Consider the following 22,203-nt stretch of genomic DNA (forward strand, 5'->3'; position numbering starts at 1 on the left):
AGGGGGCCTGGAGGGGGCCTGCGTCTGCCCCTTCTGCTTCTCCATGGACTCGTGGCGGCAGTGGCCGCTGCCCCTGCAGGGACCCCATCAGGAGTGTTTTGTGTGTGCTTCTCCAGCCAGACTCTAACCCTCCCTAAGGCAAGAATTTTTAAAAAACAATTCCAAGAGACGTTGTGTAATTCGTGCCTCCGCATAGTAGAGCAAATATTTAATGATTGACGTTTTTATTGAATTTTCTTGATTTATCCATTTCTGTAGTTTTTTGTAGGTTTTTGTTCATTTGAAATACTTAGTTGAATTGTTAGCAGCAGCAGAATGCACTTTGATACAATTTATAGCATTCCAGTAACAGTCAAAACTTTTGAGATTTCTAATTATGTAAGTGATGCGTGAACACATTCTTATTATTAAGAAACTGTCTCCTAAAATGCAGATAAAGTAGAAGTTTCCTTGCGCTGCTTTCGGAGTGTCATTCTCCCTCCTGGAGGTGACTGGTATCTGCTGGTTTGAATATGTCCTAACTGTGCAGTCACCTGACAGTGAGTTTCTGTCAGGATCTAGATACCACGTCCATCTAGAGAAGTCGGGTTGGCGAATTGCTTAGTCTGCCTGTGGGTGAATCCGGGCTGATGGCTGTTTCTTCTTTAGCAGGCAGTTCCGGCGAAGGGGGAGACGAAGCAGGATTGCTGCATGAAAACAGAGCTGCTGAGGGAAGGTAAGGGTGCAGTTTGCTGCTTCGGGAGAAGTGGCCAGAAGACCCATCACTCTGGTGTCTCCTCACCTGTCCCCGGCTCCCAACTTCTTTGCTTTTACCTGGGTTACTGCGTGGCTTCCCATGTCCCATCCCCAGGTGGACACAAATGCACACACCTAGATCTGCTAGAGAAGGGAGCCTTTACCCAAGAGTGAAAAGCAAACACCTGGTAGATGCTTATCTTCAAGTGCACCCAGGAAGTCGAAAGAGAGAAGGGTCGTGGTGAGGTTTATGGCAGCTTCATTTCTAGCGCTCAAAGCGGAAGTGCCCAGGTGCGCATCACCTGGTCATGGCCTGTGGCGTGCACACGGCGGGCGGTGCTCAGCACCTCAGAAGAAGGGGCAGCTTTGTTCTCACGGCAGCACAGACGGTACTCAGTGTGTTTTGCTAAGTGAAGGAAGCCGAACCCACAGGCCATGTACTCTGTGACTCCATTTGTGTGACATTCTGGACAAGGTCAAACTAGAGGCTTGGAACACAGCAGAGTTGCCAGGAGGTGCAGGGAGGCTGAAGAAGGGGCGTTTGCAGAGCAGAAGCCCTGTGAGGAGCCATGGTGGGAGGCACTCTGCTCTGTTGGTTAGGGCTGTGGAATGGGCTCTGACAGGTGAGTCCTGCTGTGTCACACATGAGCCATGTGAGGGCTGCTGAGAAGTTCACTTTGGAGAGCCGCGTCCTGGCTGGACACTATGAGGCTGATGGCTCGGGAGCGATGCAGACACGGGATTTCATTTGGCTGTCTGTCTGTCAGGGGAGATGGGCGAGCCGCCCTGGACTGCCTGCCACACGGGCACTGGGGCTGAGCAACGTGTCACGGCATCATCCCAGCAGCCTCGGAAGGTTAGCGCGGGAGGAACCTGCCCACGATCGTCACTGTCCCTCCTCACTGAAGCCGGTGGCTGCCGCGGGCACTCCTGGTGTTCTGGCCGCATGCCAGCCGGTGCTGTGTGGTTCTGTCTCTCCTCTGAGGAGGGGGAGCTGAGGCGGGGCGCACTGCTGGGCCAAGGTCACCCAGGCCGCCAGACTGGCAGCTTATCCCCTCCCCCGAGAACGTAGAGACGATGGTGTGCGGAGGCGCCGGCAGTGGCTGGTGAGACTGCTGTCATGTGCGCGGCAGGAGAGATGAGTGGAGAGCAGGGGCCCGTCTTACCGGGCCCCTCAGGTTGGCCCGCAGCGGCCCATCACTGACCTGCGTGTCTCGGTGGGTGTGCCTCTGAGTGCCCCCGATGCAGCCTTGCAGGCCATCCCGGCGGTGGTGGGATGGCCTGCCGAGTACCACCTTGCCGCCGACGCTGGTGGCTGCCCTTCCGTGCCCTTCCTGAGCTGCAGCGTGGCCACCCAGCATGCATTGCTGCAGCCCTTGTCTGCTTCTCAGGCAGTCCAGGAGCTGCTGTGACACCTTTTCACGTCCACATAGTCGCCTCACGTGAGCACTGTGCACACAGCCAAGGGCCACCGTGGGTGAGCGTGGAATGCGGGTGCTCCGGCGGCCAGGCCACAGGGCAGGCTGTCTTTCTCTGCATGACGTGCTGCACTGACACACCTTTGTAACAGAGCTGCTTCCGATTCCAGTAGAGTTCTAGGGGCTCCTGGGAGCAGGGTGGGTTGGGAAGCTGAGCAGTGTCTGCTTTGCTTCCTCTGACCATTTCCAAGCCTCACTTCCTCCCCAGTGGGAACCCTGCTCTCTGGGGGGGGCCCCCCAGTTCAGATCTGACCCAGTCAGGCACCTGCGTGGTCGAATGAGGGTTGTGGTCCTGCCCTGCATCCTGCCCTCACTTTGGGCCTTGGGGGACCTCATCCAGGTGGGATCTCTTAAGACCTGTCTGAGGGTTTCTTCATGGCACTGTGCTCCCCTCCACTCCTTGAAGTGTCCTCTTTCATGGGCACCCACGGTCTCCAACTCTTCTTTTTGCCTCCCTGGCTCGCCTCCGGGGACCTTTTCTGATAGAAGTTGTGGACAAATAATGCTAGGTGCCATCTTCCTCTCTCACACACTGTCCCTGAGCCAAGGTCTTGACTTCCTTTTGAGGAATGGTTAGACTGACTTCCACAGCAGGGATACATTTTACACTCACACCAGCAGTGTGGGAGGGGTCCAGTTCCTCTACTTCCTGTCAGCTCTTGTTACTGGCTGTGATTTTGATTATAGCCGTCTGAGTGGGCGGGTACAAACTGGTGTCTGATTGTGGTTTTGATATGTATTTTCCAGATGATTAGTGATGCTGAGCATCTTTTCATGTGCTTATTCGCCCTTTGTATGTTTTCAGAGGAGTATCAATTTAGATCCTTTGCCCGCTTTTTAAATTGGTTATTGATTTTTATTGTTGAATTGTCAGAGTTCCTTATATATCATAGATACTAGTTTCTTAGCAGATATAGTTTGCAAATATTTTCTCCCATTCTGTGGCTTGTCTTTTCAGTTTTTTGATGGTGTCTCTTTGAAGCACAGAAGTTTTTCATTTTGATGAAATCCAGTTTATCTGTTTTTTCTTGGGCTCCTTTTGCATTTGGTGTAACATTTAAGAAACCATTGCTTGATAGAAGGTCACAAAGATTTATGCCTGTGTTTTCTTCTTAGAGCTTTATAATTTTATCTCTTATAGCTAGGTCTTTGATCCATTTTGAGTTAATTTTTGTACACGGAGTGACATAGGGGTGCGGCTTCATTCCTTTGTGAGTGGATACCCACTTGTCCCAGTACCATCTGTTGAAAGGACTGTTCTTTCCCTGTTGAATTGTCCTTGCACTCTTGTTGAAAATCAGTTGTCCGTGTGGACGGATGGCTGTGGTGCCGGTGCCTCTTACTGTCCTTAAATGCTGTTCAGTGCTGGAATAGCTGTTGGAATGCCTGTACCGTCTGCTTCCACCATTGCTGTCATGTCTGGGTGTTTGTGGTTTTGGTTTTAAAGATTTTATTTTTAAGTAATCTCTACACCCAATGTGGGGCTTAAACCCACAAGTCCAAGGGTCCAGAGTCACAGACTCCACTGACTGAGGCAGCCAGGCGCCGCTGTCTGGGTGTTTCCTTGCCTGACTTTTCTCTCCATTGTGGATTCTCTTTTTCTTCACAGGTCTTGTGATTTTGGTTAGATGTTTTGAATAATATTGTTGTGGCTTGAACACGATGTTATGTTTGGTTGTCTCCCCTACCTCCCTGTTCCCTGATAGATTGTTGGGCTTTTCCAGGGCACTTGATTGATTAATTCACAGACAAATTTGGCCTCTTACTGGTTTGTTTGTAAGCATTTTTAGCACTGAAATAGAGTAACCTTCAGTTAATAGTTGGTTTGTTGCTGTTGTGTGAGAAACGTTTCTCAGGTAGCAGGTGTAGCTCAGTCCTACTAGTAAGGTGTTAGCTGTTTGGGATCTCTGCTGGATGCCCATCACTGAGAATTCTTTTCTTCACCAGGTCAGAGCTCGGCTCCTTGACTCACATGTAAGACTCGATATTGAGTCTTCTGTTTCATGGACAAGCCATTTTATATCTCCATTTATTTTACTTTTCTTACAATTTTCTTAGCCACACGTTACTGTTTTCGGTGTACAGGTGTCGCCATGATTCTTCTGTATTTGCTTATGCTGTTGTAAATGGTGTGTCTAAAATTTTACTTTCCGGTTTTCCATTGCACTTTATCTTTTTGTGACTGAACTTTGAGGTAATTGAGGTCCACATGCATTTATAAGAACTAACACAGAGAGGGGCGCCTGGGTGGCGCAGTCGGTTAAGCGTCCGACTTCAGCCAGGTCACGATCTCGCGGTCCGTGAGTTCGAGCCCCGCGTCAGGCTCTGGGCTGATGGCTCAGAGCCTGGAGCCTGTTTCCGATTCTGTGTCTCCCTCTCTCTCTGCCCCTCCCCCATTCATGCTCTGTCTCTCTCTGTCCCAAAAATAAATAAATGTTGAAAAAAAAAGAACTAACACAGAGAGAGCCCATGTATGCTTTTGCTTTTCCCAGTTTCCCCCAGTAGTGACATCTTGCATAACTGTAATGACAGCACAACCAGGATATTGACGTCGATAAAATCTGCGTATTGGGTTCCTCGGGTTCCCTGGCTTTACTCGCATACGTGTGCATTTATCCCCGGTCCGTCATCACAGTGTAGGTTTGTGTGCCCTCCCACTGCCAGATGCAGAGCACTTCATGGTGCAGGGGCTCCTCCCCCATGGCCCCCTGCATTTACGCCCTGGCTGCGAGTCTGGGCCCTAGTGCCATGGTTTTGTCCTTTCACAAGTGTTCTGTCGATGGGGTCGTACTGAGTGCTGCCTTCTGGCATTGACTTTTTTCGCTCGGCATCATTTCCTGGGGGGTTTGTCCAGGTTACTTCACATGTCAGCAGTTTGTTCCTTTCTTTTCTGAAGTAGGAGTCTGTGGTGTGGATGGACTACATCTGTCTAACCTTTCACTCTCTGAAGGACATCTGGGCTGTTTCCAGTTCTCATCGGCTGCAGTAAAGCCACTGAGAACATGTGTGTTCATCTTGGTTTGGGCGCAGCTTTCCATTTTTCTGGGGTAAATGCCCATGACCACATTTGCTGTCACGTGCTAAGTGCGTGTTTAGTCCTGGAAGAAGCTGCCAAAACTTTCCAGAACCACTGCAGCAATAGTGCGGTGCGCGGCGGTGATGTCCTGTCCTTGTCTGTGTTGGTAATTATTCCCATCCGTGGCTGTCAAGCGCCGTCTCCTTGTTGTTTGGAGTTGCTGCTGTTTAGTTTTGAGAAATTTTACTCTTGATGAAGTCTAGTTTATTGCTTTTCCTTTTAGGGATTGTGCTTTGGTGTCAAGGATAAGATGTCTTGCCTACCCCTAGATCCTGAAGATTTTTTCAGTTTTTTTTTTTTTTCTTAAAAGTTTCATAGTTTTACACTTACATTTCTTTTCCATTTTGAATTAATTTTTATATAAGGTATACCGTTTAGATTAGGTTTCATTTCTGTAATCAGTCTCTCTAAACTCTGCCTTTGGTTCTGGCAGCTTACTTGTTGGTTACTTTGGATTTTCTACATGGGATCATGTCAGTTAGGAATGAACGTTGCTGCTTCTTTCTGACCCCAACGCCCTTCGTTACTTTTTCTTGCTTGGTGGCTCTGGCCAGAACCTTCAGAAAGATGGGTACTGGTAGCAATGGCAGATAGCTACAGTTCCGACCTCTGAGAGGAACGCTGCCCTTCCCTTCTTTACCGGACTCTCAGGACAAGCCAACACCATGCCTGTGGGCTTTCCCACACCAGGCAGGTCTCCAGCTCTCTGTGACACCAGCTGGGTGTCCCATAAGCAACTCAGTTCCAATACTGTCTCCCTGGACTCAGGGCTGATCCCACAGGTCAGGGGCTCGGTCCCACAAAGCTGCCGCCGCTTCAGATGCCAGTCCTAAGCAGAGGGTCCCCAGGGCACACACACAACTTTGACTGATGGGCTGTGAATTGGAGATTCCCACGACGCTCTCCTCGAGTTTGGTAATTTGCTGGAACACTTACAGAACTCAGGAACAGCCCAGTGGGAGTGATGCATAGGACAGGGTACTGGGGAAGGGCTGCAGAGCTTCGGTACCCTCTCTGGGTGTACCGTCCTCCCCATGTGGGTGTGTTCACCCACCTGGAAGCTGTCTGAACCCTGTGGTTTGGGGATTTCTGTGGCAGTGTCATCATGTAAGCATGATGCATTATTAACTCAGTCTGCAGCCCCTCTCCCCTCTCTGGAGGATGGAGTCCAAGCTTCTTACTGTGACTTTGTGTTTCTGGTGACTAGCCCCATCCAAGAGCGCATCCAGAGTCCCTTCCTGAGCTGTGTCAGGAGCCAGGGGCAGAGACCAGATACCTATATCTTGTTACATCATTCTGTGTAATCGCATTTATCTTTTCTTGTTACTGTTACAACTTATGCTTTTGATGAATAACAAAGCTTTTCCCTGTTTCTAGGTCACAGATCTGTTCTCTACGTTTTCCCTTGTCAGCTTTGAGGTTTTCGGACCTCCTAGGACAAGTGTTTCTCAAACTCAGATTTGTGGATGAGCCACTGGAGGTCTCGGTGAGGCCCAGATGTGTGGAGCCCACCTTCAGAAATTCAGAACCAGCTGGTCTAAGCTGTGACCTGGGAAATCTACCTTCTCTCCAGCTCGCCCCCTTGGGCTGCTGTCCACGACCCTGCTGTGACCAGCAGGCACCCCAGCTCCTCTTGTGGTGGGGTAGTGGAGAGGCCTGTGGTACCCTTCTCCAGGGGAGGGAACCCGTCTCCCTGTGCCTTTGCTGTTCTTTTTCATAATTTACTTTGGTGTTGGGGAAAATTGTTCTTTGCTCTATATTGTAGCATAAGGTGGTGGAGAGGCACCTGGGCGGCTCAGTCGGTTGAGTGTCCGACTCTTGATCTCACAGTTTGTGGGTGTGAGCCCCACGCCCGGCTGCATGCTGTCAGCACGGTGCCTGGTTGGGATTCTCTCTCTCCCTATCTCTCTCAAAAATAAGGAAATAAACTTTAAATGAAAACCCTTAATTTATAGTTGTGTAATCATTTAGGAAGTATTTACCGTGCTCATACTGTGTCCCAGGCCCTGTTTCTGTCTCCGGGCATGTTGTGGATAGACAGACAGAACTCTCCTTGCAGACCTGACACTCTAGGGCAGAGGGACAGACAGTATCATAATGATGGGGTCTCCCGTGAGAGTTATTGGAGTAAAGGGACTGGGATGGGTACCGAAGCTCTTTGTGCATCCATGGTGTAGTCATGGGCTTTCTGCTTTGGTCTGCTATGAGGTTACATATCTTTGTAGATCTTCTGATATTAAAGGGCATTTATATATAACTGGTCCCAGGCAAGGTCTGTCAGAACTGTCCGGGGAGACCGAGCTCTTATAGAGAATAGGCTTGTAGTCCAGGGGTTTGTATTGGGCTTTCTGACTGATATACTGAAAATAGGACCCTTTTTCTGGTTTATTACCCACTTTCTTTAAGTTTGTTCTTGTGAAGCTACTTCTGAAACCTTTCTATCTTTAAACAGTTTTATTTTACAGTGGTGTGTTTGTTCCTGGTGGATATGCAAATCCGTGTAATATTTTGGAATCTTGAGGAGTGTTTATCTTGTGCTTCTGGTTTTACACTGTGTCCCCCAGGGCAGGACTGCAGGCCCTTAGTGTACCTCCCACACAGGATGGACAGATAGCCAGCATGCCTGAGCTCAGGGCAGGTTCTCCTGTTCAGGGTTTGGCCTTCTCTGGACTTTAACCAACTAACTTCCAAAACTAATGTCTAAGACATTTTATTTTATTTTCTTAGATTTAAAAGATTTTTTCATTTTTATTTTTAAATTAATTTTTTAAAGTATTTATTTTTGAGAGAGAGAGAGAGAGAGAGAGAGAGAGAGAGAGAGAATGTGCGCATGAGCTGGGGAGGGGCAAAGAGAGAGGGAGACATAGAATCTGAAGCAGGCTCCAGGCTCCAAACTGTCCGTGCAGAGCCTGTTGCAGGGCTCAAATTCAGGAGCCATGAGATCATGGCCTGAGCCGAAGTTGGATGCTTAAGTGACTGAGGCACCCAGGCACCCCTTTTTAAATTTATTGTTAAGTAATCTCTTTAACCCAACATGGAGCTTAACTCACAACCCTGAGATCAAGAGTAGCTTGCTCTTCTGACTAAGCCAGCCAGGCGCCCCTAACACATCATTTTACATTTACTCTGACCTTAAATCTTTGTGTACATGACATGAAATGATTTTCCCTTGGATAGCTTTATGTAGACTACCCAGAGAAATGGTAACTGTTGTGTGGGTCGTGTCATGGCAGGGCAGGTCCACAACCTCTGACACCGTCTCCTCTGTTCACAGAGATATCTATGGCAGCCGATGGAGGCTCATCGGAGAAGCAGGGAGGAGAGGGCCCCCTGGCCTCAGACGGCGAAGCTAATGGGTCCTGTGGAAAGAGCGAGGCTAGCAGCCACGTGACTGCAGCCCAGCACACTCAGGAGAACACAGCGGTCAGCCCACAGGACGGTACCAACAAACTAGCTCGAATAGCTGAAAATGGGGTTTCAGACAGAGACAGTGAAACGGGGAAGCAAAACCACGTCAACACAGATGACTTCACACAGACTTCTGTCATCGGGAGCAATGGGTACTTCTTGAATAAACCACCCCTGCAGGAACAGCCCATGCGGATTACCAGCACTTTGGCTTCCTCGCTTCCTGGTCATGCTGCAAAAACCCTTCCCGGAGGTTCCGGCAAAGGGAGGACTCCTAGTGCTTTTTCTCAGACGCCAGCCACAGCACCGGCCAAGCTTGCGGAAGCGAGTAAAGACACGGAGGACAAGAAGCCCTCGGGCCCTGGTGCCGATGTCAAGGTTCACAGGGCACGGAAGACCATGCCAAAATCCATCCTGGGCCTGGTAATGCGATCCTCGTCGGGATGGGGCTGTTCTCGTGTCTGTTGTGCTGTTTCCTTCCTGTTTATATTCGCTTTTGTCACGGTGACGGCAGACGGACTCTGTTCGTGAAGGAGAAAGGCCAGTAAATGGCAGTGGTTGCCCCACAGGTGGTTGTCTGTGGGCCTGGGAAGATGAGGAAAGGCTGCTGACAGTTCAGGTGTGAACCACCGGCAGATGACCCCTCCCAGCCCGCCTTCGGGGCTTTGTGCTGCTTTTGGGTGTCTGTTGCCCGCTAAGACCAGATGCATCAGATGCTTGTGTGGAGACCTCCTCCTCTGCTTTGGGCCTGGGGCTTGCATTCCAGCACAGGAAGGCTGAGCACTGACTCTGGAGAGAAGTAGTCAGGAACTTGGTTAGCTTCTTGGTGTGACAGAGGGTAGGGACGAGGGACATCCTGATGACACGCCCTGTTTTCATGGTAGGCCCCTGGGAGCAGGGAACAAGCAGCGAGATCCCAGTGTCATGCTGGGTGAGGTGGCTTTTGCCACCAGTGAGTATTCGGTGCCCGTGCCTGCTGCGTTTTCTCAGAATGTCCATAGTCATGTTTTGCCTTCCCAGTTCTGTGTTGATCTGGCTGGGGATGAGCTCTAGGTCTAGTTCCCTTGGGATTTCTTGCACCTGGCGTTGCTGGTGAGTCTGACTGTTCGTCATTAGTGGGTCATGTGTGATTTCCTCTCTGCAACCTTCCGGAGTTGCACGAGTAGGCTTGTTCCCTTGGGCCTTGTCGGTGTGAGATGTGTGTCTTTCCTCAGTTCTAGAAAAATGCTTTGCACAGCTTTTCTTTCTGTGGAGCTCTTGACATGGACATGGGGTCTTATGTCTCCTCAGATGGCTCCTTATGTGTTTTCCAGCTTTGATTTCTTCTTTAGCACTTTACTTTCTTGCTGTTCATTCTATATCATGATGATTTTACTTTTGACAGTTTTTTGCATACCTAATATCTCCAGTTAGTTTATTTAGTTGTATTTTGTCTTATCCTTCAAAGGCCATTAGATTCTTTTATAGTCTGTTGTTTTAAAAAATTTTTTTAATGTTTATTTTATTTTTGAATGAGAGAGAGAGAGAGAGAGAACGCAAGCAGGGGAGGGGCAGAGAGAGGGGGAGACACAGAATCCGAATCAGGCTCCAGGCTCTGAGTGGTCAGCAAAGAGCCTGATGTGGGTCTCGGACCCACGAACCGTGAGATCATGACCTGAGCTGAAGTTGGACGCTTAACCGACTGAGCCACCCAGGCGCCCCCTCTAATCTGTTGTAAGACCTATTTCCTCAAGTGGGAGTCCTGTTTGGGCTCAGTGCCTGCTGTTTGTGTTGATTTTTCTCCCCAGGTGTGTGCTCATCTCTATTTCCATGGTTTTATGTTGCCTGACTGTGAGCTTTGTTGCATTTCCTGTAGCCTGCCTGCAGTGATTGTCGGGAGCCATGGGCACTCTGTGGGGCTGGACTGCTGACTGCCCCATGCTGCTGGGCCTCCATAGCTGCCGCATGATTCCTGCTCTAGGATTGCCGGGGCTGGGCATCCCCTGACTCCTGTGTCTCAGAGTGTGGGCCTCACCCCTCCCAGACTTGCTGGCCCTGACTTGATTTCCATGTTTTGCAATATTCTTGTATATGTCCCAAAACTTAAAAACAAACAAACAAACAAACAACTTTTTTTAATAATTAGGAATTCACAGGAAGCTGCAAAAGTAGTACAGAGAGACCCCCATATATCCTTCACCCGGTCTCTCCGGCTGCATTTTATGCAGCTAGAGCACAATGTCGATTTCTGTGAACACCCAGCACCAAACAGCTCCCCAGGGTCCCCCTTTATCCCTAACCACCCTGTCCCCAGCCCCTGTTCTCTGTCTCCACAGTCACGTCACGTCAGGTATTCTGTAAGAAGGTGGGGACTTTGAGAGCGGCTCAGCTCCAATGAGACTGGCCACGTTGTGTCAGTGGCTCCTTCCTTTTCATGCTGCAGGGTTTTCTGTGGTGTGGATGTCCCAGAACTTAACCACTCACAGATTGAATGGCTTTTGGGGGTTTCCATTTGGGGGCTGTTACAATAAAGTTGCTCTGGATATTTATGTACAGAATTTTTTTGGACAGAAATTTTCATTTCTCTGGATTAAATATCCAGGAGTACAATTGTGGGGTCATATGTTAGTTCGATATTTAGCTTTATAAGTTAACTGCCAAACCAGATTCCAGACAGGCTACGACATTTTACATTCCCGGAAGCAAGGTATATGAGCAGTCAAATTTCTCACGTCGTTGCTGGCGTTTGGCATTGCCGCTAGTTTTTATTGTAGCTGTGTTACCTCATCATGGTTTTAGTTTGAACTCCCCTCATGGCTGATGATGTTGGACATCTTTTCCTGTGCTTATTTGACATCTGTGTGTCCTTTTTGGTGAAATGTCTCTCATACCTCTTGCCCATCTTACAACTAATTGTTTAGTGAGCTTTCAGAGTTCTGGGTGTGGGCCCTTTGCCATGGATCGGTTTACAGACGTTTCGCTCTGTCTGCGGCTCGTCCTCACCCTCTTATTAGGGTTTTCCCCGGAGCAGAAGTTTTTCCTTCTGACCAAATCCACAGCATCAGTGTTTCTTTTACAGCCTGTGCTTCTGGCATCGTGTCTTTGAACTCTCCACCTAGCCCTGGGTAATAAGATTTTCTGTAGTTTTTAAGAAAGTTTTTTATTTTTATGTGAACTTTAGATATATGGTCCATTTTTAGTGTTTGTATTAGATACCAGGTTCAGGGTGATGTTCGTTATTTTTGCCTGCCATTTTTTGGCTTACCATTATCCGTTTTTAAATGCATGTCTGAAATTTTATATTATTTGTTTATCTCCTTGAAATTATACTTTTATTCTGCTCCTACTTCCAGGATTTTATTCCAGTATGTATATTTTTATTCTCGAGGCTCTTTTATTGTCACTGGAACATATTCCTCTAAGGAAACAAAAGGCAAATGAAATTTAACTTGAAGAAATTTCTTGACTGTGCAGGCTTATCCAAATGTTAGTTGTGCACTGAATTAGTATAATTGTTAGTGGTGTGCAGTTGATTGTCACACGTATCATTTTGGTCAGTTGTAAGGACAGAGGACCAAAGACTTTTGAGACTTCAGAAATGGATTTCCTGAAGACCTCCCCTGCCTGCTGCACACCTGGAAGCTTCCTCTGTCTCTGAGCTCCGACGGGAGGAAGGAGGACACAGTGACGTAGCAACAAGATGAGCTGTGCCGGTGGGGTCACCGAAGTCCCCTCTGATATGGAGCCTCCTGGCTCCAGACCTGGCTTCTCCTGCCCCTGGGGTTCCCTGCCCCGCAAACCCAGTTCAGTCTTATTTGGTTTTCTTAGGAGACCATGTTTTATTGATAATTGTTTTAAAATCAATCATTCCAGTGATGAGTGTTGCAGGCTTGTGATAATAAACCCATTTTCTTTGTAAGAGTTAAAACTGAAGACGTGTTCTCACCACACAGCCTATGTCCCTTGGCAGTACAGGCTCTCTCTTATGCAGTGTTGGTACCGTCAGAAAACGCCAGCACGGGGTTAGACTTGTTCGCTGTTGCACAGAGAAAGTGGAACCTTTTTCCCTTGCATTGAAGCGCTCGTTACTGTGTCCTGTGTTGCAGACCAGGACACTAGTCTAGTTGAATTGTGCCTCAGGATGGTGGTCCCCTAGCCTTCTTTTGTGTTGCTGTCCCCACATTCTCCCTGTCCACTTTCACACAGCCACTGGTATTCTCTAGGTTCTGGAAAAAAGATGTGGCCTTGCTCTTGGAGCCCTCAGCCTGGTTAGAGAGGCAGTTCTGAATGACAGAGTTGTGCAGGTCCTTGTTAGTTGCCCCTGGAATTAAGTGTCTGGAAGGAGAGAGCTCACACTGAGCCAACATGGGCCTGGCTGGTGGCTCAGGGAGTGGCCTCCAGGCAGAACTGGAGAGGCGACGTGCAGAGTGCTGGGGGCAGGGAGGGCCAGCAAGAGCCAAACCCTGTTGCGTCTGTGGCAGTGCGGGTAACCTTCTTCACAGCCCATGACTGCCCCTCTGCGTGGGGGAGGCCTAAGCTGCCTGGGTGCTCAAGGCTCTGTCATAGCAGTGGGCACCCCTCCGTGAAGTCAGACACTATCCTGCCTGTATGGGAAGCAGATCGTGTCTCTTTTATCTTTTTTGCTTTTGTCTGATAGTAGAGCCCTGGTAGTCTAGAATCTTCACCTAAGTTCAGCAGCTCTTGATTTTTTTTTTTTTTTTCAGATTTTCAGAAATAATATCTTAAAGATTTTGGGCCCAAGTGAGAATTAGCCTCATATGACTGTTTACTCCTCAGGTTTAATTTTTGCTTCCTGTTTATGTATACTGTAAAATCATCTTTTGCATTTGCCTATATTAGCTGGTGGAGGCGGAGAGTTACTGTGGCTGCACATTCTGCGTGGTAGTTTGTAGGAGACAGAAAGGAACATTCTCTGACTCTTGTGTTCCAGCAGTGACTTATCTGGTATGTTTGAGAGAGACTGAAGAATTTTACAGAGCTGACAAGTTACATGTGGGTAGTAACTGTGTGCCGAGGGCAGGTTAATTGTGGAGGTGGTGGGGAAGAGGGTAGGGCTGGGAGAGGAAGGAAGGGCGCTCCAGGGCTGAGCCACATTCCCAGCCAAGCTACAAGCACACAGGGTCGCTGAGCCATGTAAGTCCCCTTGGACTGTCAGCCACTGGCCATGCTCCCAAGCAGGCTCACTTTTTTAAATTTTAGTTTTTATTTATTTATTAAAAAAAATTTTTTTTAACGTTTATTTATTTTTGAGAGACAGAGTATGAGTAGGGGAGGGGCAGAGAGAAAGGAAGGCACAGAATCCGAAGCAGACTCCAGGCTCCGAACCGTCAACAGAGTTCTACGCGGGGCCTGAACTCATGAACCGAGAGATCACGACCTAGGCTGAAGTCGGACGCCCAACCGACTGAGCCACCCAGGCGCCCCAAGCAGGTTCACTTTTTTTTTTTTTTTTTTAATTTTTTTTTTAATGTTTGTTTATTTTTGAGACAGAGAATGACAGAGCATGAATGGGGGGAGGGTCAGAGAGAGGGCGACACGGAATCTGAAACAGGCTCCAGGCTCTGAGCTGTCAGCACAGAGCCCGACGCGGGGCTCGAACTCACGGAGCGCGAGATCGTGACCTGAGCCGAAGTCGGCCGCTTAACCGATTGAGCCACCCAGGCGCCCCAAGCAGGTTCACTTTTAAGGGCAGGGGCATCAAGCGCATTCACGTTGTCGTGCAGCCGTCCCTCCATCTGTCCCCAGAACGTGTTCATCTTCCCAGACTGGACTCTGTCCTGTTACACATGGACCCTCCCCTCCCCCAGCCCCACCCCACCACCCCCCTCCATGTCTGTGGCTCTGACTCCTCCAGGACCTCCTGTGAGTGTCCACTCCTACAGGATGTGTCCCCCTGTGACGGGCTCATCTCACTCAGCATGGTGTCCTCACTCAGCACGGTGTCCTCCAGGTTCATCCACGTTGTAGCAGGTGTTGGGATTTCCCTCCTTTTTAAGGCTAATATTCTGTGGTGTGGCCGGAGCACATTTTGTTTATCCTTTCACCTGTCAGCGGACCCTTGGGTTGCTTCTGCCCCATGGCTGTTGTGAATGACACTGCCATGAACAATTGTGTACAAATAGCTCTTTGAGATTCTGTTTTCAATTCTTTTAGGTATATATCCAAAGTGGGATTGCTGGATCACATGGTAATTCTATGTTTAGCTTTTTGAGAAACTGCCGAACTGTTCTCCACAGCAGCTCTGCCATTTTATGTTCCCACCAACAGTGCACAAGGGTTCTAATTTCTTCATGTCCTTTTCAACATTTGTTTTCTGTGTGTGTGTGTGTGTGTGTGTGTGTGTGTGTTTAATTGAGGTACAATAGACAGTTTTTGGTTTTTATAGTAGCCATCCTAATGGTGTGAGGAGATACTATGGTTTTGATTTGCATTTTCCTGAAGATTAGTGATGTTGAACATCTTTTCATGTTGAATGTCTTCTTTGGAGAACTGTGTAATCAGATGCTTTGCCCATTTTTTAATCAGGTTGTTTGTTTTGTTGCTGAGTTGTAGGAGCTCTTTATGTATTCTGGATATTAATCGCTTATCAGATATGTGATATGCAAATACTTTCTCCCATTCTATATAGGTTGCCTGTTCATTCTGTTGATTGTATCCTTTGATGAACAGAAAATTTTAATTTTGAAGAAGTCTAATTTATCTGATTTTTCTTTTGTTGCCTGTGCTTTTGGTATCATATCCAAGAAATCACTGCAAAATCCAGTGTCATGAAGCTTTTCCTGTGTTTTCTTCTAAGAGTTTTAGAGTTTTTTTTACAGTTCAGGTCGTTGGTCCATTCTGAACTAATGTTTGCGTGTAGCGGGTGGTGAGAGTCCGGCTCTATTGTTTTGCATGTGGAGATCCTGTTTCCCAGCACTGTTGAAGGATGCTTCTTTCTTCACTGTTATTGCCCTTACTGCGTGCATAACAAAACTTGGTTAAATGGAATTTGATACGAGGTCCAAGTATTTCGAGGCTGCAGGTGATTTTAGGGAAGTAGATGGAGGGGAGAGGGTTAGCTGTGTCTAGGCAGTCTGGAACTAAAGCAACATTGCTAATCAGGATGAGGGCTGACGACAGTACTGCAGGCTGCCAGAGTCTTGGAAGGCTGAGACTGAAAACAGATTTAGGAGATTGGTAAAACTGTGAGCAAAAGATAAGTTAAAAAATGTAGCATGGGTATCTGTTGTGCCATTGGGGTTGGGGAGGATGTTGCAAGGGCAGCCTTGAAAATGATAGGCCGTGAAAGCACTTCCATAACCAATACATTTACCTAAATCAGGTGTTAGCAGACTCTTCCTGTGAAGGACCAGGTAGACAACATTTCAGGGCTTGTGTGCCACATACAGTCACTGTCGCTGCTTCTCTCTACTCCTTTTCCTCCTCGTTCTTGTCAACACCATTTTGAGCTTGCAGATGCTGGCCCACGTCATCCAAGGGGTGGCCTGGCACACGTGCACCAGCGCCAGGCCCTCTGATGGCTGCAGGCTTTGTACTTTATCTTCTTTCTTGGTCAAGGCAAGTTTATGGGGGAAAGGAACTGTGTTTTGGGGGCATGTTGTTTCAGTGACGATCTGCTTGTGTGTAATTACAGTTATTAATTGTCTTTGTTTTCAAGCATGCAACCAGTAAGGATCCCAGAGAAGTTCGAGAAGCTCGAGATCATGAGGAGCCAAAAGAGGAGATCAACAAAAACCTTTCTGATTTTGGACGACAGCAGCTTTTACCCCCCTTCCCACCCCTTCATCAATCACTACCTCAAAATCAGTGCTACGTGGCCACCACAAAGTCACAGACAGGTAATAGGGAGACCTGACAACTGTCTCTGCTCTCTGAGTGTGTGTGCTGAACCCGCACCTCTCGAAACTAGAAACTTGTTGACTGTGAATGCATGTATGCTGTAGGGGAGTGGGGTCAGGGTCGACGGGCCCTTCTCTGCTCACCCGTAAACCTGCAGAGGGATGTCAGACCTCTGTTCTGAAACCTGTTGAATCCCGACGTTGGTTTCTATGCCTGTTTTCAGTCTCAAAATGAAGATTGTTTTCATTAAGTCTTGCCCCCCCCTTGTTCTGATTGGATAGAAGACTTTAGATTTGAGAACTTCCCCCTGCCCCCCAGTTTATAAATTAAGTGCTGTTGGAAACAACAGTGTGTTGGGGAGACCTTTGGGTTAAGGTTGTAGAGAAGGGTGGTTTGATTCTGTGATCAGCCACTTCCCATGGGCATTTCTCACTCATTTGAGCTTGCTTCTGTCCATGGTCAATTGAGGGAGTAGGTGAACATTTGATCTCTTATCCAGGCCTCTGCAGGAGGTGGGGCTGCAGGAGCAGCCCCACAGGGAGTATACTGGGGTGAGCGTGTCTCGAGCAAGGGGCCTCCCTCTGGAGCCTCTGAGACACCCATAGTTCCTACAGAGATGAGATGACTCTCCCCAGTGCAGAAAGGACCTTTCTGTGAGGTTGTCCTGTGTATCAGGCACTTCTGATGTCACCTCCTGGGAAGGGTACAAAACCACAACTTCTGTGCCTGGGAGTGTCTCCTGCAGAGGGAAGTACCACCATGGCCGCCTTGCCTTATCACAGGACAGATGGTGCACCTGTCAGTGTCATAGGAGTTGCAGAAAGCCTGCCGAGGTGGGGTGGGGGGTGCTCCTTGCCTCTGGTCAGGTCTGCTGGGATGAGTGGGGCACGTGTGGATACAGCCCTCTGTGACCTTGTCCGGGTAGACCGCCTCTGTCTACTTTCTTCTTCAGACCTCGTTCCTTCCTCTGCCCCGTGTGCTATCTTCCTTGGGGGGGTGGGTGGAGTGTTGGAGCCGGTCTTTTCTCTCCATCAGTATTTTAAATCACTGTGGTGCTGGCCCCAGAGCTTCGTTCCTTTCCCATCCTGTCGTAGCACAAACAGGAAGGCCAAGCAGACTCAGTGGCTGCAAAGTGCATCTTACTCTCCGTCTCAGCTTGGGCACAGCTGTGCCTGGCACCAGTCACCCCGTTCTAGCACAGGAAGGACAGAGCCGTGTTTCCTTGTGACCAGTTATGCGCTCAGAGCCACCCCAGTGGGGTGCAGGGCTGCGTGGATGACTGTCTCAAGTGTCCTGTGTGCCCCTTGGCCTAGGGCTGAGGCACGCCTGGTGTCCTCAATGCCACATGTGGGGCTGTCTGCATGACCCTTACTGTGGCATAGTTTACGCTCTTGCATGCTTTTCCAATGCTCTTTTCCTCTGCTTTGTGGAACAAAAATGGAATGGAATAGAGGTTTTATAGCCCTTTAGAAGAGTGGTTTTCAGATTTTTTTTTTAAAGCCTAGAACTTAAAAAGAAAAAAGTTATTATAGACAGCCTCATTCTGTGTTTTTTTTTTTTTTTTAATTTTTAATGTCTATTTATTTTTGGAGAGAGAGAAACAGAGTGTGGGGAGGGGAGGGGCAGAGAGAGAGGGAGACACAGAATCTGAAGCAGGCTCCAGACTCTGAGCTGTTGGCACAGAGCCGGATGCGGGGCTCGAACCCATGAACCATGAGATCATGACCTGAGCCGAAGTTGGATGCTTAACTGACTGAGCCACCTGGGGCCCCAACAGCCTCATTCTATAAAACAAGTCAACCTGGAGCTGCTTTATTCAGAACAGGCTTAGGAGTCCTCAGTCCCCAGGAGCCCCAGCTGTTGTCTGGAAACCTCAGACCCCCAGACGTTTGCTTTTTCCTGTCCTGTGTCTCCCTTGACCTCGTGTACCTGTGTGGTTTGCTTCACATACTTCTTTCCCTTCGGTTGGTGGACTGCTTGGTGAGGTGGAAGGTGCTGGGAAACGGTCCAGGGAATGACGGTGGCCTATGCTGCATGGCCACACTCTCTTTAGAGGCGGACACATCTAGAGACTGTGCCGTGTGCTCCTCGACGTGGGTGAGGAGCAGAGTCTCAGGGAGGCAGACTGGACCCATCTCCAGTGATGGGCAGCAAGGCCGCCTTCCCCCCTTCAGCCTCCCTCATGCAGCCGCACCGGTACTAGAGACAGGACCGTCCAGAGGCAGGGGACCAAGTGTGGAGGGCGCTCCAGGGCCCTGCTGCTGGTGGGCGGTGGGTTTGCCCTTACACTTATGCCTGCTTGCTGCGGGCTCATAGTGTTCGCTGTGCACAGGGCTGAATGTTTATTGTGCGCAAAACAAATGATCTGTAAAGTCTTAGCAGCTTTCTCTGTGCCACTTGAAACAAGAAATGCCTGTCACTTTTGTGGCAAGCTGATGATTTTGGTAATCAGAATTTGTGAATTATCACCTACCTTTAAAAAACATTTGAATGGTATTTCTTTTTCCTCTCTTGTCCCCTTTTGACTTTTTTTTTTTTTTAGCTTGCTTGCCTTTTGTTTTAGCAGCTGCAGTATCTCGGAAGAAAAAACGAAGAATGGGAACCTATAGCCTGGTTCCTAAGAAAAAGACCAAAGTATTAAAACAGAGGACGGTGATTGAGATGTTTAAGAGTATAACTCATTCCACTGTGGGCTCTAAGGTAAGGCGTGCCTGGTTGGTTGCACACGTGCTTGGAAACCCACGTCTCTGTCAGGACCTCTTTGGCCACGAGAGCACCATGTGAGGTTGTCGGTAATTTGATGACCTCGGTCCATTTTGAAGGAACCTAGGCTCTGAGGTGCCTCGCTCTGGGGTACAGCCTCCTGCCCAGTGCTCCCTGCCCCCTCATCCCTTCCTCCTTCCTGGCCCTTCCCCCAGCGGCAGGGTCTCTGCATCCCACCCCACAGGCCACACCCTGGCAGGAGTTGGCAGGTTGCTCTTGATGCTGGGGTTCTGAGTGACAGATGTGCCCTTGCCCGTGTTCCAGGGCGACAAGGACCTGGGCGCCAGCACCCTCCACGTGAATGGGGAGAGCTTGGAGCTGGACTCGGAGGAGGACGAGTCGGAGGAGCTGGATGAGGACGAGGACCAGGGGGCTGAGCAGGCCGCCGCGTTCCCCACGGAGGACAGCAGGACCTCTAAGGGGGTTGTGCCAGAGGCCGACCGCACCCAGAAGGTAGGCCCTTCTCCCCTCTCAGGGAGGGGCTTACGGTCCTGAGAGGGGCAGTCTGGCCCTCTCAGCCCCAGTCATTTCCCTGTTTCCTTCTTCTTCTCTCTCTCTTTTTTTTTTTTTTAATTTTTTTTCAACGTTTATTTATTTTTTTGGGACAGAGAGAGACAGAGCATGAATGGGCGAGGGGCAGAGAAAGAGGGAGACACAGAATCGGAAACAGGCTCCAGGCTCTGAGCCATCAGCCCAGAGCCCGACGCGGGGCTCGAACTCACGGACCGTGAGATCGTGACCTGGCTGAAGTCGGACGCTTCTCTCTTTTTTAAAAAGTTTATTTATTTTGAGAGAGAGAGAGAGAGAGAGAGAGAGTGCACTCACAAGTGTGCATGTGAGTGGGGGAGGGTCAGAGGGAGAGAATCCTGAGCAGGCCCTGCTCTGTCCGGGCCCTGGGATCATGACCTGAGTGGAGATCCAGAGTCTGATGCGCAACCCACTGAGCCACCCTGGCACCCCTTCCCTGTTTTCTTCTGACTTAGGTCTTTGCATTCTATTTCTCGAAGTTTTGGACTTATTTTCATCAGATGAGTGTTTGTCTTCTTGTACAGCACTCTCTGAAGTAAATGTCTGGAGCTTCTTTGGGCTCTGGATGGACAGGAATACACTGATGGCAGACTGTGTGCCAGTGGTGGCTGCTTATCGCTGGCCTTGGCGTGACCGACCTTGCGAAGTCCTAGGTGCGCCACAGGTGTGGTGTTCCTGCAGGGGAGGTGCTGACACCGGGAGGCCTCTCTTGTCCTGGTTGGAGTGAGCAATCAGGGCTGCCGACCGGGCCTGTGGAGTGGTTATGTGCAGTCCGCTAACACCGGCTGTATCCTGGTGTGCCGGGCATGTCCTCGTCAGACGCAATTCCTCCGTGTCCACCCAAGGATGTGCTCTGGGAGGTGGCAGTACGTCAGCTCAGTCACAGGGCACTGCGTGCAGGCAGCCCCGGAGCTCAGCACCGGGCAGAGTCTCCGGGGGCACTGGGCGCAGAGCCGGGCGGAACCCAGTTCCTGAGCAGATGCTGACTTGTGGGCCTGCGCTATGCTCATAGTTCTCAGGGGGATGAAGTAGAGGAGGAGGGCCAGGAGGGGTTGAGAATCAGGCGGTCACAGATGGGTGTGATCCTGCTGATCTGTGTATCCTACTTTTTGGAGAGAACTTTGGACCATCTTTATATAAGATGGGCTGTCGTATCTGATGAGGTTTCTAAAACTTGTGGTAGGCAGAGAAGTGCCAGGTGAGTTCATTGAAAAAATGACCTGTTTGAAATCTATAATTTTGCTGATCATCTTTTTACACTTTGAGTCAAAGTGTTGTGCTGTGTAGATACAGCCTTTGGCACGTGTAAAGTATGTCCCTCCAGCTTTCAGAGTTTTGGGAGTTTCTTTTCTTGTATCAGAAGCCACGGCTACTAGTCTGTCTCTTTATGATTTCTGGGTTCTGTGTTCTAATTACGATAAGCGGACCTTTCTTAATGGTGATTTTGAATAAGTTAATGTAAGCTGTCTTATACTTCATTGGTCTCATTCTTTATAAATATTTGACTCATACATTTGATTTGGGATAAAATATGAGGTAGATACATTCAAAATGGGTGTATTTTATGGTATATAAATTCTATCTCAATAAAGCTTTTTAGACAAAATGTGAGGTCAGGGTCCCATAGCTTCCCTCAAAATGGTTAGCCACACGATGTCAACACCATTTATTGACTGATGTTTCTTTCCCCCGTTGATTTGAAATGCCACCTTTATCGAACACCATATGGCATATGGAGTTAACTCTGTTTCTGGATTCTCTCTCTGTCTCTCTTTTTTAAGATTTTATTTTTAAGTGATCTCTACATCCCATGTGGGACTCGAACTCACATCCCCAAGATCAGGAGTCACACACTTCACCAACTGAGCCAGCCAGGCACCCCGTGGATTCTGTTGGTTTTTTTTCAACTTTAAAAAAAAAATTTTTTTTTTTCAACGTTTATTTATTTTTGGGACAGAGAGACACAGAGCATGAACTGGGGAGGGGCAGAGAGAGAGGGAGACACAGAATCGGAAGCAGGCTCCGGGCTCTGGGCTCGGGGCCATCAGCCCAGAGCCTGACGCGGGGCTCGAACTCACGGACTGCGAGATCGTGACCTGGCTGAAGTCGGACGCTTAACCGACTGCGCCACCCAGGCGCCCCCCGTGGATTCTGTTTTTGATTGAGGTTCTCCTCTTCCAGGGAGAATCTAGACACTGACTAACAGCAAATAACTCTACACATTGATATAAAGGAACAAAATTAACTGGATATCAAGCCAACAAAAAGAATCAGGAAACAAGTGGAAGCAGAATCAAGAGGAAAGTGTGGCCAAGTGGAAAACCAAATAAGATGACAGGAACAAATCTAAATAGATCGGCAATGCTAATACACAGT

The 22,203-nt window shown here is 48.8% G+C and overlaps 1 protein-coding gene across 4 annotated transcripts in view; it reads left to right on the plus strand.

The window, feature by feature from the left end:
* Nucleotides 1-648: 648 nt before the first annotated feature.
* EHMT1 (euchromatic histone lysine methyltransferase 1) overlaps nucleotides 649-22,203 on the plus strand; it is an 87,183-nt gene continuing 65,628 nt past the window's right edge. For 2 of the 4 annotated variants that reach the window (XM_040460219.1, XM_040460221.1), the window contains exons 1-5: nucleotides 649-715; nucleotides 8,564-9,120; nucleotides 16,355-16,535; nucleotides 19,079-19,236; nucleotides 19,564-19,752. In XM_040460219.1, coding sequence (XP_040316153.1) covers nucleotides 691-715; nucleotides 8,564-9,120; nucleotides 16,355-16,535; nucleotides 19,079-19,236; nucleotides 19,564-19,752 — 1,110 coding nt within the window. In that variant the 5' untranslated portion in view covers nucleotides 649-690. The remainder of the gene's footprint in view (nucleotides 716-8,563; nucleotides 9,121-16,354; nucleotides 16,536-19,078; nucleotides 19,237-19,563; nucleotides 19,753-22,203) is intronic. The other 2 variants (XM_040460220.1, XM_040460222.1) reach the window with 1 other exon arrangement.

The sequence above is a fragment of the Herpailurus yagouaroundi genome, unplaced genomic scaffold (genome assembly GCF_014898765.1).
Source record: "Herpailurus yagouaroundi ecotype Mexico unplaced genomic scaffold, PumYag 249, whole genome shotgun sequence".
NCBI lineage: Eukaryota > Metazoa > Chordata > Mammalia > Carnivora > Felidae > Herpailurus > Herpailurus yagouaroundi.